Source organism: Mytilus californianus, unplaced genomic scaffold, assembly GCF_021869535.1.
Source record: "Mytilus californianus isolate M0D057914Y unplaced genomic scaffold, xbMytCali1.0.p SCAF_2, whole genome shotgun sequence".
Lineage (NCBI taxonomy): Eukaryota > Metazoa > Mollusca > Bivalvia > Mytilida > Mytilidae > Mytilus > Mytilus californianus.
In genome coordinates this window covers 37,431,147-37,447,745 of record NW_026262668.1, presented here as the reverse complement: position 1 = coordinate 37,447,745, position 16,599 = coordinate 37,431,147, and the positions used below count along the sequence as shown (strand labels likewise).

Sequence of the window (16,599 nt, the reverse complement as noted above, 5' to 3'; positions counted from 1 at the left end):
CTTAATAAAGAGAATGTTTTTTGTTGTTGTTGTTTTATTTAAAGAAATATGATGCATGCAATGACATGCTGCATGAACAACAGAATATAATCAAACTTAATGTTATATATGTAGTCAGATATTCAAAGCATGTACCCTAACTTGAACTGAATGTCTTCGTGGCATGTTTATACTTAAACCTTTAATAGGAAAATTAGCATGATAGAGTTAAACCTCAAGTCAACCAGAAATATCTTTTAAGACAGCTAAAGAAATATTGATATTTCATATATACATGTATGTTAACCTATTGCAACAAGCTTTAATAGCATATACTACAAATTGGCAACATGTTTAGCGTTTTACTTAAATATAGGTATGCAAAATATGTAACTCTATCCTCAACAGCTTAAATTATATATATATATGATATGCAAATGCAGCTACATGCAAATTCCTTAAGTCTGTTTATTGACCTCATGTTTATTTAAAACTCACAAATAAGTAAATGAATGCATCCAGCATTTAATAAACTATTTTCATCTTTGTCATTTTTAGCTATGGCGTTGTCAGTTTATTTTCGACTTATGAGTTTGAATGTCCCTTTGGTATCCTTCGCCTCTCTTTAAGAGTAATTGACTATAAATAATGTATGCATATAACTTAAGATGAGTCCAGCAAAGTACTACATATTTGATTTTCTTTCAAATGTTTTATAATTACAAGGAAAATTGTATTCTCAGTGTACTGTAAACCAACCTAATTTTGTCCAATACTCTTTTCAAATTAAGTTCCTTCTAAACAACTTTGCAGCAGTTTTTTGAGATTTTCATTGACATACATTGGTATTCGCATCATTTTTTCTTCTCGTAAATGTCAAATGAATTAATCACTCGAGAAAAATTCTACTATAGGGATGTTTAATTACTTTGATTTCTGAGGGTCTTTCATGGTGTGCACTGGCTTATGCCTTTTGGGGTATTTTATATACAAAAAATAGTTGGTTTACCATGTATATTGATTTATGGCGTAATGTTTGTGGTAGTATTAATTTAATTAGACATATTTTCTGTATAGATATTGTTTGATATATGTTGTGTAAATGTTGCATGTGAATCTAACATTTTACAGTTTCAACCAAAGTGGCCGGTATGTGTTTGTATTTTACTTAGCTAGATCTAGTTCTGCTTGTGGTGCTGGAATATTTGTATTAACCTATATTTCCCCTATATATATTGATATGATATACCTTTATTATACCAAATTTATGACAAAAGTAACGTTTAAAGATGTAAAAATTAATTCGAAATATTTTGTTTTGTTTTAAAATCAGTCACATTTTCTATGTTGGTGTGAGTGAATGAAAATACTGAGCAAAATCAGATAAGAGACTCTAGATATTGGTAGAAATTTGCTTAAATATGTCACATATGGACCCCTCAAGGAGTCATTGCAAGGGTTCATTGCATTTTCCAAAACTGGGGTTTCAGATTTAACTTTCCCTACCAACTGGACCCAATGTGATCAAGTTTGATTTTTTACTGGATTGTATTTTAAATATAACTAGTAATATTCAAATTGACTTTTGTCAATCAAATAAACAGTTTGTACATTTGGTATGATATTGGTATGATTGCATGTGACCTTCCTGCATAGAATTTTTAATATGATTTATTTTTAGAACTTTTGAATATTTTCCAATTTATACACAGTGGTTAACAAAATTGTATGTGTGTGCTTTTTGTCGAGCCTTCGACTTTTGTCGAAAAAGCGAGACATAGCGATCCTACATTCCGTCGGCGTCGTCGTCGTCGTTGTCGTCGGCGGCGTCCACAAATATTCACTCTGTGGTTAAAGTTTTTGAAATTTTAATAACTTTCTTACACTATCCTGGATTTCTACCAAACTTGGACAGAAGCTGGTTTATGATCATAAGATAATATTCAAAAGTAAATTTTGTAAAAAAAAAATTTCCATATTTTCCGTATTTTACTTATAAATGGACTTAGTTTTTCTGCCAAGAAACATTACATTCACTCTGTGGTTAAAGTTTTTGAAATTTTAATAACTTTCTTAAACTATCCTGGATTTCTACCAAACTTGGACAGAAGCTTGTTTATGATCATAAGATAATATTCAAAAGTAAATTTTGTAAAAAAAAAATTCCATTTTTTCTGTATTTTACTTATAAATGGACTTAGTTTTTCTGCCAAGAAACATTACATTCACTCTGTGGTTAAAGTTTTTGAAATTTTAATAACTTTCTTAAACTATCCTGGATTTCTACCAAACTTGGAAAGAAGCTTGTTTATGATCAAAAGAAAGTATCCAGAAGTAAATTTTGTAAAAAAAAAATTCCATTTTTTCCGTATTTTACTTATAAATGGACTTAGTTTTTCTGCCATGAAACATTACATTCACTCTGTGGTTAAAGTTTTTGAAATTTTAATAACTTTCTTAAACTATCCTGGATTTCTACCAAACTTGGAAAGAAGCTTGTTTATGATCAAAAGATAGTATCCAGAAGTAAATTTTGTAAAAAAGTAAAAAAAAAAATCCATTTTTTCCGTATTTTACTTATAAATGGACTTAGTTTTTCTTCCAGTTAACATTACATACAGTCTGCACTTTAAGTTTTTAAAACATTTATTAGATTCATAAACTATCCTGGATTTTTACCAAACTTGGACAGAAGCTACTTACAATCAAAAGATAGTATAGAGAGAAATATTTTTATTAATTGTTTTCCTCATTTTTTTTGAGCCTGCGATTAACAGCAAAAGTAGGCGAGACACTGGGTTCCGCGGAACCCTTACGAATTTTTAAACAGTATTACACCTTCATCATTTTATTCTCAAAATTTTTGCAGAATTTCAGATTAAAGGGAATCAGTAAAATAATCTTATGAACACTCACTTCCATTCTGGCTTAGCACCAATAACAATGAGGAATGCCAAACATTTGATAGAAGGTACCAGTTTTTGTTGGCAAGGTGGCTGAAAATATTTTTATTTACATCTATTACACTATGAAAAAATTGGTGAATGCTAGATTTAATGCACTTCAAAAAATTAAAACAATATTCATAAGTAAATTATAAAAATTAACATTAATTTTCCTTAAATTTTATGGTTGAAAATGAATAAAAATTGAAAAAGAAAAGAAGAAGCTTTAAATATGTAAAATTTTATATATCACGTTTTATGGCTGAATTTTCCCTTCTTAGGAACGAATTAAATTCCCATGTTCAGAATTTAAGTTTTTAAATACCATATGACTTGGGTATATTTGAAAAATGATATAAATTGTAGAATGTTTGCCTGTTCAATTATCCCTTATATTTATGTTGTATGAGTATTTAGTTATTAGTACAAAAAATGCACATAAATTTAAATGTTGTTTTATTTAGGATAGATTTAAGTTAAAAAAAATTAAAAAGTTATTTTTTTATTTATTTAATATAATTACAGAGCCTCCATTTACCTAGCTCAGCAGGCATCTAAAGGGTAGGTTCAATAAAACCTCTTAATTTTATCACAAAATTAATGTTTTACAATAGTATTTTTTTTTATTCATAACTGATAAGGTTTAATGCACATATACTTTAGTTATGGCAAACTCCTTTCAATGTTAAATAAAAACATCTTTTTTTTTTCCAATCTCAAAAATTTGTACATATTTTCAAACATTTTTTATGGAATAAATGACTTCCCAGAAAAAAAAATGTATTTTATAAGCATGTAGAAATGTATATTTTTTAATAAATTTAATATAACATGGACATTTTTTCTTCATATTTCTAGTGCTGCTCCCTATGCTGGAGAAATAGCCCACAGGTAGGAATATTTGTCTGTATGATCAAATTAAATTTTCAAAATGTTTTTGGATACATTAAGATAATGAAAAATATATAACATAGATGAATGAAACAAAAAATATAACTTGGTAAATGTGTAAAAATATAAAATATTGAAATTTTTCCGTGAAGTAAAAAAATGAAACACCACACAATAAAAGGAAACATCTTTTAAATAAAAATTTAAAAAAAAAGATCAATTTTAGGGAAAATACTAGAGTTTTTAAAAGTTACTTATAAGCAATGTTTCTGATCCAATATTTTCAATTGTAGTGCTGCCCCCTATGCTGCAGATATTGCAAGAAGGTAGGATAATAAAAACATGTTACTGAAATAATAAATATTATATGAGTGCACTGTAAAATAACATTTGTAGCATTTTTTCAGTTGAATTATTCTAGCATTCATTAACCTTTTTTTTTTAAATGAAGAAAAAAAAAAAGAATAAAGTAAGCTAAAGAAACAAAAATGATTAATACATTGAAGGAAAAAAACCAGATATAACTTGTTTTTGCGAAGAATATTTGAGTAAAAATTTTTTTAAAGACATTATGAAATAATATGAATCAATATTTTAAATTGTAGTGCTGCACCATATGCTGCAGATGCTGCAAGAAGGTAGGGTGTTAAGAAAAATATGAGTCTAAAATTAACATGTAAACATATCTGGTAAAAACTTTATATTGAAAATATTACATAGGTTCTTTTGTCCTTCTAAACGATCTCCTTGTATATGTACTTAAGAAACTGAAAAAAAATACAGATTATTTAAAAGTAATTGAATAAAAAACACACTTGGAACCATCCAAATTTTGCAGTTTAAAAAAAGTAGGTAAATTGCAAGGTATTGTCTTAGGTTAAAGGTTAAACACATATTTCAAAAGATTATTTCTGTTCTTAAGGAAAACTATTTTTGTTACTAATATGTGAAATTAACGTTTTTGCAATACTTTGAACTGAAACAGTTTTAATGTTAAAATATAGAATTTATGAAGGTGTAATACTGATTTTACTTCTCTAACATTTACAGTGCAGCACCACTCATAGCGCAAGGAATTGCACAAGGGTAGGTTTTTATATTGTCTTTTAGTGATTGCAGAGTTATCTTCCCTGAACAAGAGTTAGCTCCCTTTTGATTGAATAAGCAATATCTCATTTGTACTTACCATATACACTGTCTGTTCCTTTTAAATAGCTATTAACATTATGTGATTTAAGATTTAAGAAAGGATACATTTTTTGTGCTGATAAAATTTATTTGTAAATTAAGGTCATTTCATCTTGGCCAGTATTTTGAAATAGTGTAAGCCAATCAAGTGGAAGATATTTTATAGAAATTAAAGATTCGCAAAGCTGAAGTTCCTACAATTTTTGTGTTTTAGATTAAAATCGACCATTTATGATCAAATTTTTATGGTAAAAACAAAATCTTGTTTTGGTGTTAAATCCAGAAAAAGAATTTCCACACATCCATAAAATGTTTAAGACAATGGAAAGTTGCTGATCAATTAAAGCGTCTTAAAGATTTGCCCTTTACATCAAAATTGACATCCCCAAGTATGAAAGCCAACAATAATAACAATATCTGCCATAAAATCCTAAAGGTACAGGAATCGTAGAGAAACTGTTATTGTGTAATATTTTGGTTTTAAAAGTTGCTAAAGCTTCTTAATTGGAAGATATTCTGTAGATGCTTAAGAAATTTTAGTGTTTTAAATATATTATGTTGTAAAGTATCAATGAATTTCTTTATTTATGCCATGTGAGTGGATTTAAGTTATGCTTCAGTGTGGATTGCTTTATAAATTTCTTTATAATGTTTTTCAAATTATTTATTTTTGCAGATTTGAAAACGTTTATTGAAAAATGTTAGAAGTCTTTCAAAAATTTGGGTTTAAAATTTGTATTGCTTGGAATATAAATTTAAAGTGATTAGTCTAAAATTTGTGTACATATACATGATATATGTTACAGAAAAAAAAGGTATAACTTCAAGGACAAATTTTGATTAGATTTTTACTATACAATTGAACTATTAAAACATTTGATTATTATTCATCAAACCCATCCCATATGTACTGTAAAATACCTTAAAAATACATGTTACCCAAATGTTTTAAAGTCAAAATGTACACTTCGTTACAGAACAAAATCATATTTATCAAATCAGTATGGATCTCAACGAGGGTATGTTATATGAGTATCAACCTAATTTCAAATTACCATTGAATGAGGATTTTTTTACAAAGCTTCCAATTCTGCACATGATTTCTGAGAAACTATCCCAGGCATTGTTTGCTGCAAAATATATGTTACGAATGACTATATTGTAAAATTTTATTAAGAAGACATTTAATATCTAGCTGCATGTAAAAATGAAATTTTTTTGTAATTGATTTAACATATTGTTTTCCTTTATCTGCATGGGCGAATATTTAATTGTTGTTCTGAATATGTAGGATTTGTGCATGTATGTATAATCTTAGTTTAATAGCATTGAATTATTTAAAAAAAATCATTTGTATCATAATTGGCATCATCAAACTCAATAGTTGATGATGTTTCATTGTCCTTTGAAACATAAGGAAACCTAACAACTGCCTGTAATGTAAAGTTTTAGCATACAATTTCATTTCATGTATAAAATTTATACATTGATAAGATCGGAAAAATATTGATTGATATTAACATACTAAATTCTGAAGAAAAAAAATGTTTTGCTAAGTTCGGGCCTCTGGGCCTTTGATAATTATTGTGCCCTTTTTATACGACCGCAAAAATTAAAAATTTTTTGATCGTATATTGGTATGACGTTGGCGTCGTCGTCATCGTCTGGCGTCGTCCGGCATCGTCCGAAGACACATTGGTTTTCGCACTCTAACTTTAGTTTAAGTGAATGGATCTCCGTGAAATTTTACCATAAGGTTCAATACCACAAAAGGAAGGTTGGGATTGATTTTGGGGGTTATGGTACCAACAGTTAAGGAATTAGGGGCCAAAAATAAGCATTTTTGTAACTTCCAGACATAACTTGTGTGTTAGTGTATGGATCTCTCTGACATTGTACCACAAGTTTCCATATCACAAAGGGAATGCTGGGATTGGTTTTGGGGGTAATTGCCTCAAAATTTTAGGAATTAGGGGCCAAAAAAGGGGCAAAAAACAAGCATTTTTCTAGTTTCATGATAATAACTTGTGTGTAAGTGTATGGATCTTTCTGAAATTGAACTACAAGGTTCCATATCACAAAGGGAAAGCTGGAATTGAGTTTGGGGGTAATTGCCCAAAACATTTAGGAATAAGGGGCCAAAAATAGCATTTTTATAGTTTCCAGACAATTACTTGTGTTCAAGTGTATGGATCTCTCTGAAATTGTACTGCAAGGTACCATACCACAAAGGGAAGGCTGGGATTGATTTTGGGGGTAATTCCCTCAAAATTTTAGGAATAAGGGGCCAAAAAGGGGAAAAAAACAAGCATTTTTCTAGTTTCAGGACAATAACTTGTGTTCAAGTGTATGGATCTCTCTGAAATTGTACTGCAAGGTACCATACCACAAAGGGAAGGCTGGGATTGAGTTTGGGGGTGATGAATCATAAGGGGTTTCAAAAAATTGGGGGGGGGGGGGGGGGTTTCCTTTTTTTTCTTTTTTTCCTTTTTTTTTCTTTTAAAATTTTCCATTTTAAGTTGGTTATTTCTGATTTATATTTAAAAGCAAATAATAATGATATGGTAGGAGATACACACCAAACAGGATGTGTAAATTATTATATAATAAGTATTGTGCAATAGCAAGAAATTTTCAATTGCACAGTATTGCACAATAGCAAGAAATCTTTCATTGCACAGTATTGCGCAATAGCAAGAAATCTTCAATTGCACAGTATTGCGCAATAGCAAGAAATATCCAATAGCACAATATTGCGCAATAGCAAGAAATTGTCAATTGTACAGTATTGCGCAATAGCAAGAAATATTCAATTGCACAGTATTAATTGCTTATATCTTGACCAATTTCAATGGGGTTTTATTCTTGAATTCTTGGGGTTCTTTAATATGCTGAATCTAACCGTGTATTAAGTTTTTTGATTTTGGGCCCCGATTTTAAATTGGTCCACATTGAGGTCCAAAGGGTCCAAAATTAAACTTTGTTTGATTTCATCAAAAATAGAATTCTTGGGGTTCTTTGATATGCCGAATCTAACCATGTATTTAGATTCTTAATTTTTGGTTCCGTTTTCAAATTGGTCTACATTAAGGTCCAAAGGGTTCAAAATTAAACTTAGTTTGATTTTAACAAAAATTGAATTCTTAGGGTTCTTTGATATGCTGAATCTAAACATGTATTTAGATTTTTGATTATGGGCCCAGTTTTCAAGTTGGTCCAAATCGGGGTCCAAAATTAAACTTTGTTTGATTTCAACAAAAATTGAATATATAGGGTTCTTTGATATGCTGAATCTAACCATGTATTTAGATTTTTGATTTTTGGGCCCCGTTATCAACTTTGTCCACATTGAGGTCAAAAGAGTCCTAAATTAAACTTTGTTTGATTTCATCAAAAATTGAATTCTTGGGGTTCTTTGATATGCTTAATCTAACCATGTATTTAGATTTTGAATATTGGACCATAATAGGTGAATGTCCAATTTAAAATTTTTAAGTTCTTAGACCACATTCATTCTGTGTCAGAAACCTATGCTGTGTCAAATATTTAATCACAATCCAAATTCAGAGCTGTATCAAACTTGAATGTTGTGTCCATACTTGCCCCAACTGTTCAGGGTTTGACCTCTGCGGTCGTATCAAGCTGCGCCCTGCGGAGCATTTTATTCTTTTATGGTCCAGTTACATTTCAGTTTTTTACATTACATTGTTTTCCCCTGAAACTATGTAGCCAATCCAAATTAATTTTGGTAGTATATTGTATAATAGGTGCTTTATGAAACTTATATTTAGTTCTGAATCTAAGAAAAACCATGCTGTCACTTGCAAGTCCTGATTGTGGTTGGTCAAATTTCATGTTTTTCCTTACCCCCCAGGGTTTGACTGGTGTGTTGAAATATTCTTACCTTGCTGACTACCTAGTTGTTCTTTGGATGTGCAGGATATATAAATATGCAGACATGTCCAGTGGTACCATACTTTCTGTATGTAATAGGTCATGTATGGTAAATATCCTTGTGGCAAATCTTTGATTGGTCTTTGGCTGTCCTATTGCAAGAAAACATTTCAGACCCTGCTCAGCAATACCGCTTTGTCCAGTGGCCCTCTAAATTTCTGTTCATTCACATCGGTTAACCCACTATGCAGAATTTGCATAAGTACTGTAATGTTTCAACTGTACTTCTCTTGAAATATGTTCCACTGGACATTAAGCAAACAACATTTTTGATATCAAATTATTTTTTCATATTTGCCCTATAAAACCAATTTTTTTTAGACTATACAAGATTGAAGATTGGGACACCCTCTTTAAAGTTATTCTCGTTTCTTGCTGAAACAAATTTGACTAGGTCCCTGTTGAACTCTATAAGGTTTTTGTTTCGTCTCAAAACTGTTGTATTACTGAGTAAATGATAATCTAAAAAAAAAAAAAAAAAATTTTGTACAGAAAATGTTTTTAATAGCAAGTAAAGATCCAGGATTTTGAAAAAGGGGGTCCATGGCAAGCCAAGGTTTAGAGTGATACTTATAAAATGTCTTTGCCTTTTATCATATATTAAGATCCATAAAAATGGAACCCCCCCTCCCCACTCCACACACACACACCCTTTATCTGCCTCTGAATAGTGCACATTAGGTAATAATATATACTGGTAAGCTAGGTGGTAAAGAAAATGGCCGCACACATTTTGGCTATAAGTTGAAAAAAGTGTTTTAAACATAAATAACCCTAAAACTTTGCATGAAGGGGTGACCAGGTATAATCTTCACAAGAATGAAAATATGGCAAACATTCAGTGCATGATTGTTTCTTGAGAAGAAATGAAGAAGAAAAATCTACCTGTATTAAGATATGTTTAGTACATGTATTGACATAGGACTGTTTGCTGTTAAAACTAATTTGTGTTGTTAAAAATAGAAATCATGTGCAGATTTTTTTTACTGGTGATGGGGAAAAATGCATGTAAAAATTTGCTTTCCATTTTCAAATATCATCATGGAGGTATAAAAGTGTGCATGAAACCCTACAATGAGAGTCTTCATTCAATACACATTTGGAGTTATGTTTTAATTATTATGGCTATATTTCTTTGGTTTTCATTCTGTTGTGTTTTATTATAACTAAGACACTTTCTTATTTAAAACCTTATTCATTTGAAAGCACCTGTAAAGAAACAAGTTATTGGATAGAGAATTACTTATTATTATTAATAAGAAAAAGAAATCAAGCGCAAAGCTTTTTTTTATGTTCTCATTTTCAAAATTAGTTATATTTCTTAAAATATTTTTGTAAATCAATTTGATGTGGTTTACCAAGATATTACAGGCTATAGTCATTGATAATTTGAAAATTGAACTTGTATGAATACAGTCAATATATGTTTGGAAAGAATTGTCATCACAAATTGAAATATTAGTCTGAAAATTTAGGAAATATTATGGCCATACTGTTTACTAATCAGAGTTTGCTAGACATTTCTGTACTTGTGATCTCACACTTTCTGTCTTATCAGTACTCTGACAAAGACTTAATATCATTGTCAAAGTAACTTATCTGTGTGTTTGTGCTACTTCTAGCAGCTACTCATTAATATAAACAAATCTTTTGGTGTGTGCTGACTAATTGTTTAAGGGAAAGCTAGTTCCTTATTGTTTGTCATGCCTCTTTAAAGGTCCTTTGAGAAATTATTTATGAGGGAGGTTTCAAATGTTTCCAATTTTAAAAAATACGTATAAGTTTTTGTTAATGGCCAACCTTGTCCCACAGAAAAAAATCAGAAAGTAATTATATTTTGAAACTAAAAGTCCAGCTCAGATACTCTGCATGAAAAGCAGAAAATAATATCAACCATCCAAAAAATGGATGTTTTACAGTAAAATCTTTGAACTGGCACATTAGAAAGCAAGACTAAATCTATCTTTGAATAAAGTTTTGGGAAATCACTTTTTTTTCATGTTTGTGTAAGATGTTGTCTAATCATCCAATACATGTTTATTAAATTTTATGAAAATAATGCTTTATAATTTTATCCTCAAACGAATAATATAAAGACATAGTTATTCTTTTAATAGCCAAAAGATAAATGATTGGATGTGTGTTTAAAAATGGATTACTCCTTAAATTTCTAAGAATCAATTAAAGACTTTATGTTGAATGACACTGATTTTATCACTTTCTGTTTAATTTCCAGCTTTTGTGTTAGCTTGTTCTTTTATTTGAAGCTTTTGTATCTTCTCACTGTATTCAATTTGTGAGTGTGATTATTATTTGTTCTGTGTTTTTGTCTTCCTTGATTTGCATTTATTTTTATTAAAGAAGCACTTTCAGATCATAAGAATGTCAGAACTTCTGAATTTTTAGATAATATGAATTTATTTGCAGCACTCTTGTTATGTTTTCATGAATATAAGTAAAAATAAACCAAACTTGTATATGATTATTTTATTCAAGATGATTGTAGCATTTATTTGTGAAACTATTTATCATTAATTTGTATTGTTTTTAATGCAAAAAGTACAAAATTAACTTAAAAACTAACAAAAACAAAACATTAAACGGAAGAGGAATAAAAAAAATTGAGAAGTTAACATTAAATAGTGAAGAGCCCAAATATTTCAAATTTTATGAAATGAATATTTTTGTTCTCAGTATATCTTTAGATTTGCCCCTACTTGGATTTGAAAAAGACCATACAAGAACTTATGGTTTAACACATACCACAATTCCATGAGTTATAAGTACTTAGTACAACAAATTTTTATTTGAAAAAAGCATGAGAGAAAATTTGAGAACCCATCAGTATTAAAACAGAAGTAAAATCTATTTGAAACCAAAACAGTTAAGATGATGTCACATGTTTTTATTTTTATGTCCGTCTGTCCGTCCATCGTCAACATGTCGGACATTAACTCAAAAACGCTTTAACCAATTTGCATAAAACTTTGGTGAATTGTTTATATCTATTGACGTGAGCTCCCTTTCGTTTTTTATAGATTTTAGAATTTAGTTTCCGAGTTATGGGGTTTTATTCATTAAAAAAAGGGGGATTTTCCAGTTTTCGGACAATTACTCAAGAATGCTTTCACCAACTTGCAAGAAATTGTGGTGAATTGTTTATATCTATTGACATGAGCTCCCTTTCAATTTTTATATATTTTAGATTTTACGTTTCCGAGTTACATGGTTTTATTCATAAAAAAAGGGGGATTTTTCCAGTTTTCGGACAAAAAATCAAAAATGCTTTCAGCAGTTCTTATGAAACTTTGGTGAATTGTTTATATCTATTGATGTAAGCTCCGTTTAGAATTTTATAAATTTTTCATTTATCATTTCTGAGTTATGGGGTTTTATTCATTAAAAAAGGGGGGATTTTCCAGTTTTCGGACAATAACTCAAAAATGCTGTCAGCAATTCTCTGAATTGTTTATATCTATTGATGTAAGCTCTCTTTACATTTTCGTAAATTTCTGATATGACATTGAGAATTAATTGAACTTTATTTGTTTATAGTCTGACAACAGATTTACTATATTGCGCAACAGCACAGTGTATTGCACAACAGCAAGAAATCTTTAATTGAATATAAATTCAATTCATATAACCAATTTCAAGTTCTTTGACTACATTTATTCAGAAACCTATAATATGTCAAATATTTAATTACAATCCAAATTCAGACCTGTATCAAGCTTGAATATTGTGTCCATTTTTGCCCCAACTGTTCATGGTTGGACATCTGCGGGCGTATCCAGCTGCGCTCAGGGAAGCAGTTTATTTTCCTTTGCAGCCTTCTTTATTCATATCTTTATGGGGTAATCAGTAATGTATTGCAAAAACTTTTCAACATGTTTTTCAATTATTTTTTCAGACGCCCAAGTTCTGCTGGCCCTCCAGGTGTTCCTAAAATTCCAGATAGACCATCTATACCATCCAGACCAAACTTGTTATAATTATTGGACTAAATCTAGGTCGAAATTCATCGTAAAATTGACAGTTATAAGAAAGACATGTGTTAAAGTCAATGATACAAGGCACCTGATAAAAGGTGTCTGTACAATGCCACACCGATTTGTGACAGTCAGAAGGACATGTTAACGTCTATCGCTATAGTTCAAACTTTTTTTAACATATACATTGATGAATATATTTATAGTTTAGTTGCAGGTCTATGCTATGAAATGCCTAAAAATGAATGAAAGTAAAACCAGTATTGAAAAATGAAAATAGTTCAGGAAGTTGTGTATTGTCATTAAAGAGATATATGGATGGAAAATTATTTATTCAAAGTATATAAACAATGTAATCATTACCATGGCAACTAATCATTTTATAGGTAAAAATATGTGATAGAAATGTTTTTGTATTCATTACTGAATTCCATGTTACTGAAATGTTAGATATGCAATTATTTAAAAAATATTGTTCTTTTGCATAATACCTGAAATTTATCTAAGTCTTGATTATTCCTTAATTTGTTCTCATAATAAAAATGCTTGAAATAGTTGCCACTGGACGTGAAGAAAAGGAGGATTTATCAATCAGAATTTCAAGGTGCAAGACAGCTTGTTTTTTCGTTTGAATTTCACTTAATTTTATCTTTGACATGCCAATGTTTACACAATTGGTGAAATGGTAGAACTTTATATTAAAACATTAGTCCAAAGTTTGACAAAAAATGACATCAAAAATGCCAAAATCGCCAGCAGTTTGAAGTGGTTGATTATCATTGGGTTGAATGGAAAGGAAATCAGATTTGAGGTTTAATTGGGGTTGCCTTACATAGAATATTAACCAATGTGAGTTCAAGGAAATAATCAATTCATTTAAATACTTGTGAGTTGTGTAACATTTTGACTGAGAACCATTTCATGATTATGCAGAAGAAGAATATTTTGTATAGGATTTGTGTAATGTTATGTTGATAGTGTTTGTTGTTATGCTTTTGATACTGTCTCTTTATCCATTCATATATAATAATAGATATGTTACTGTATACATATATGTTATAATTGACTGTTGTCTTCACTATTGACTGTCCTCACAAGTTCAACACTAATGTATACGATACTGCTATTATTGAATCGACTGTATGCATATGTACCGCTATTTACCATCCTCCTAAAAATTTTGACCTGAATGGATACTTTTATTGATGGGATTTTGCAGGCTAGTGGTAGACCTCATGTTTTCTATCTACTCTTTTGATACACGAGATTCCAATTTCTATTTTATGAAATGAACTGCTCGTTTGACCTAGGGTCATTTGGGAGAAAACTCGTTATTGTGACTTTAAGATATTTGCTTTTTGACATCAACTTTTCCGGGAAAAATCACCAATTGGAAGATCATGTAGTGTGAATGCTGTGTATACAGATGAAAAGAACTAAATTGACAGGTCTTTGTTGAGAAATCCCTGATGATTGTGTCAAATACTCATACTTGTTTAAAAGGTATAAAATGTGTTGTCAGTTCAGGTATCAACTTTCATTCATCTAGCAAATCTTTTTTTTTTTTGTTGAAAAGTTTAATATACCTCATTTTGCTTGGTCTAAGATTCATATTGGCTTCAACTGATGTGCCCAATAACCTTTAACTTAAATGCCCAATCATCACAAATGCCAAATTTGGATACAAGTGACTACTGTGAATTCATTTATTTTCGTGGATACCAATTTTTGCGGATAAATAAAAAATTGCTTTTTTGTGGATATTTTATTTCATGGTTTTACACAAGTCTTCATAAAATTCCATGGAAAATTTGGGATTTCATAAACATTCAAATTCGACTATATCTACGAAGTCCACTGAAACTAGTATCCAACGAATAATAATGAATCCACATTCCACAGTATACATTAAAAGCAGCATTTATGATTGTTATTTGTATGGCAACATAACATTACACATGTATATTATGTATAGTAGTGTATATTTCTGTACAAATAATCAAGTTATTTATGTTAAATAGTAATGATTTTAAGTTATGATCATGATGATTCTAATCTTGTATATATCTCTTAAAAATGTTTGATAAGAAATTTATCAGAATTCAACAATTCTGTAATACATTTCATTAGAATTTAAATTCAAAATATATACACTTATTTCTTCAAATATAATTTCTTACAATACAAGAAATATCAAGGGAGATATGTATTTGGTTATTGTTTGTTTGTATTTTGGTATCTGACTAGAATACAGCTCCTTTAATAAAGACAAACAGTCCATAGAAACCTTTCATATTACAAATCACAGACTTCAAAAGTAGGCAGACTTGATAAACAACAATACAACATATAGTGTTTAGACATATGTGAAGGTCTGTTTTGGTGATTATTTTAGAAAAATCATATTCTTTTCTGTCAGTTCTTGACAAAAATGTTAATCATGTGCAAATGGTCAGCGAGAAGAAATCTCCACAATGTTGGATTTTATTTACATGTATAACCATGTACAGTATACAGCTTGGAACTAATTAGAATAATTCACAATTTCTCAATGCGTACGTTTGCCATTTAAATAACATTGAACTGCCATTCCCTTGTTAAGATCATAAAAACTGCCAGTTTTTAAATCGTTCATTGGACTTAACTGGACTTTACTCTTTGTTGGAGTTCTTTTAAGTGCTTTCGGCACTACACAGTCACACTAGACATAAAAGATATAGATAGTACTTGGCCCTTCTTTGTTTAATATTGAGATTCACATGGAAATGACATATACTAAAACCCATATATGTTTGCATATTCAATTTCATCTAATGTAGCTAAGGCATCCATTAAAAGTTAACCAATTCATTACAGTGATTCCAGAATGGCTATTAAATGATCAAAATATTCAAATTAATGCAATAAATCTGTAGAAAATGTACATAGATATTACCTTTCTTGACTATAGGGATATATATATAAAAGACATATTTATATCACTCTTTTTATGAATGAGCATGATGAATAACTGAATTTTAAATTTGCAGATAATCAGTATAATCAAGATACAAATGTACAGCATTTTTTTTTAAATTGACAAGAATTACAAATTCCATTTTATAGAAAATTTACAGTTAAGAGTTGGGTTAGGGATTTATGTTTATTTTACAGGTCAAACAATTGAATGCTGTACTTCTTTAATGATTTTATGAGATATCTGTACAAGATAGAATTTGAAGATTAGTCACACAATTGTGCAATGTTGTAATATAAAGATGTAAAAACTTTGTGATATATTATGAATGTCATTGATATTAGATTAAAAGAGATGTATAAAAATTGAGATGTTCTTTCTTGATTGACATGCATTTAAGAGACTTGGGTACACTCATCATAGATACCAGAATTAATATTTTGTCTACAAAAGTGACACTCATATAAAAAAAGTTAAAGAGGTAAAATTAGACTTATCACCAGGTTTGTACTAACATGAGTAACACGACAGGTGCCACATGTGGAGCAGGATCTGCTTACCCTTCCAAAGCACCTTAGATTACCCCCAGTTTTTGGTAGGATGAAATTTGAAAAAAAGGCAGGATGAAAATTTATGCAAAAAAAGTCAGGATAAACTAATAAAAAAAAAAAAAAGATGGTACCGAATAGAGTGG

The 16,599-nt window shown here is 29.7% G+C and overlaps 1 protein-coding gene across 12 annotated transcripts in view; it reads left to right on the top strand.

Annotated features, from left to right (window-relative positions):
* LOC127729801 (dynamin-1-like) overlaps nt 1–16,274 on the top strand; it is a 67,013-nt gene extending 50,739 nt beyond the window's left edge. For 8 of the 12 annotated variants that reach the window (XM_052237701.1, XM_052237700.1, XM_052237696.1 and 5 more), the window contains 8 exons: nt 1,111–1,128; nt 3,450–3,485; nt 3,783–3,815; nt 4,109–4,141; nt 4,421–4,453; nt 4,866–4,901; nt 5,981–6,022; nt 12,871–16,274. In XM_052237701.1, coding sequence (XP_052093661.1) covers nt 1,111–1,128; nt 3,450–3,485; nt 3,783–3,815; nt 4,109–4,141; nt 4,421–4,453; nt 4,866–4,901; nt 5,981–6,022; nt 12,871–12,952 — 313 coding nt within the window. In that variant the 3' untranslated portion in view covers nt 12,953–16,274. The remainder of the gene's footprint in view (nt 1–1,110; nt 1,129–3,449; nt 3,486–3,782; nt 3,816–4,108; nt 4,142–4,420; nt 4,454–4,865; nt 4,902–5,980; nt 6,023–12,870) is intronic. The other 4 variants (XM_052237699.1, XM_052237705.1, XM_052237706.1 and 1 more) reach the window with 4 other exon arrangements.
* Nucleotides 16,275–16,599: the final 325 nt, after the last annotated feature.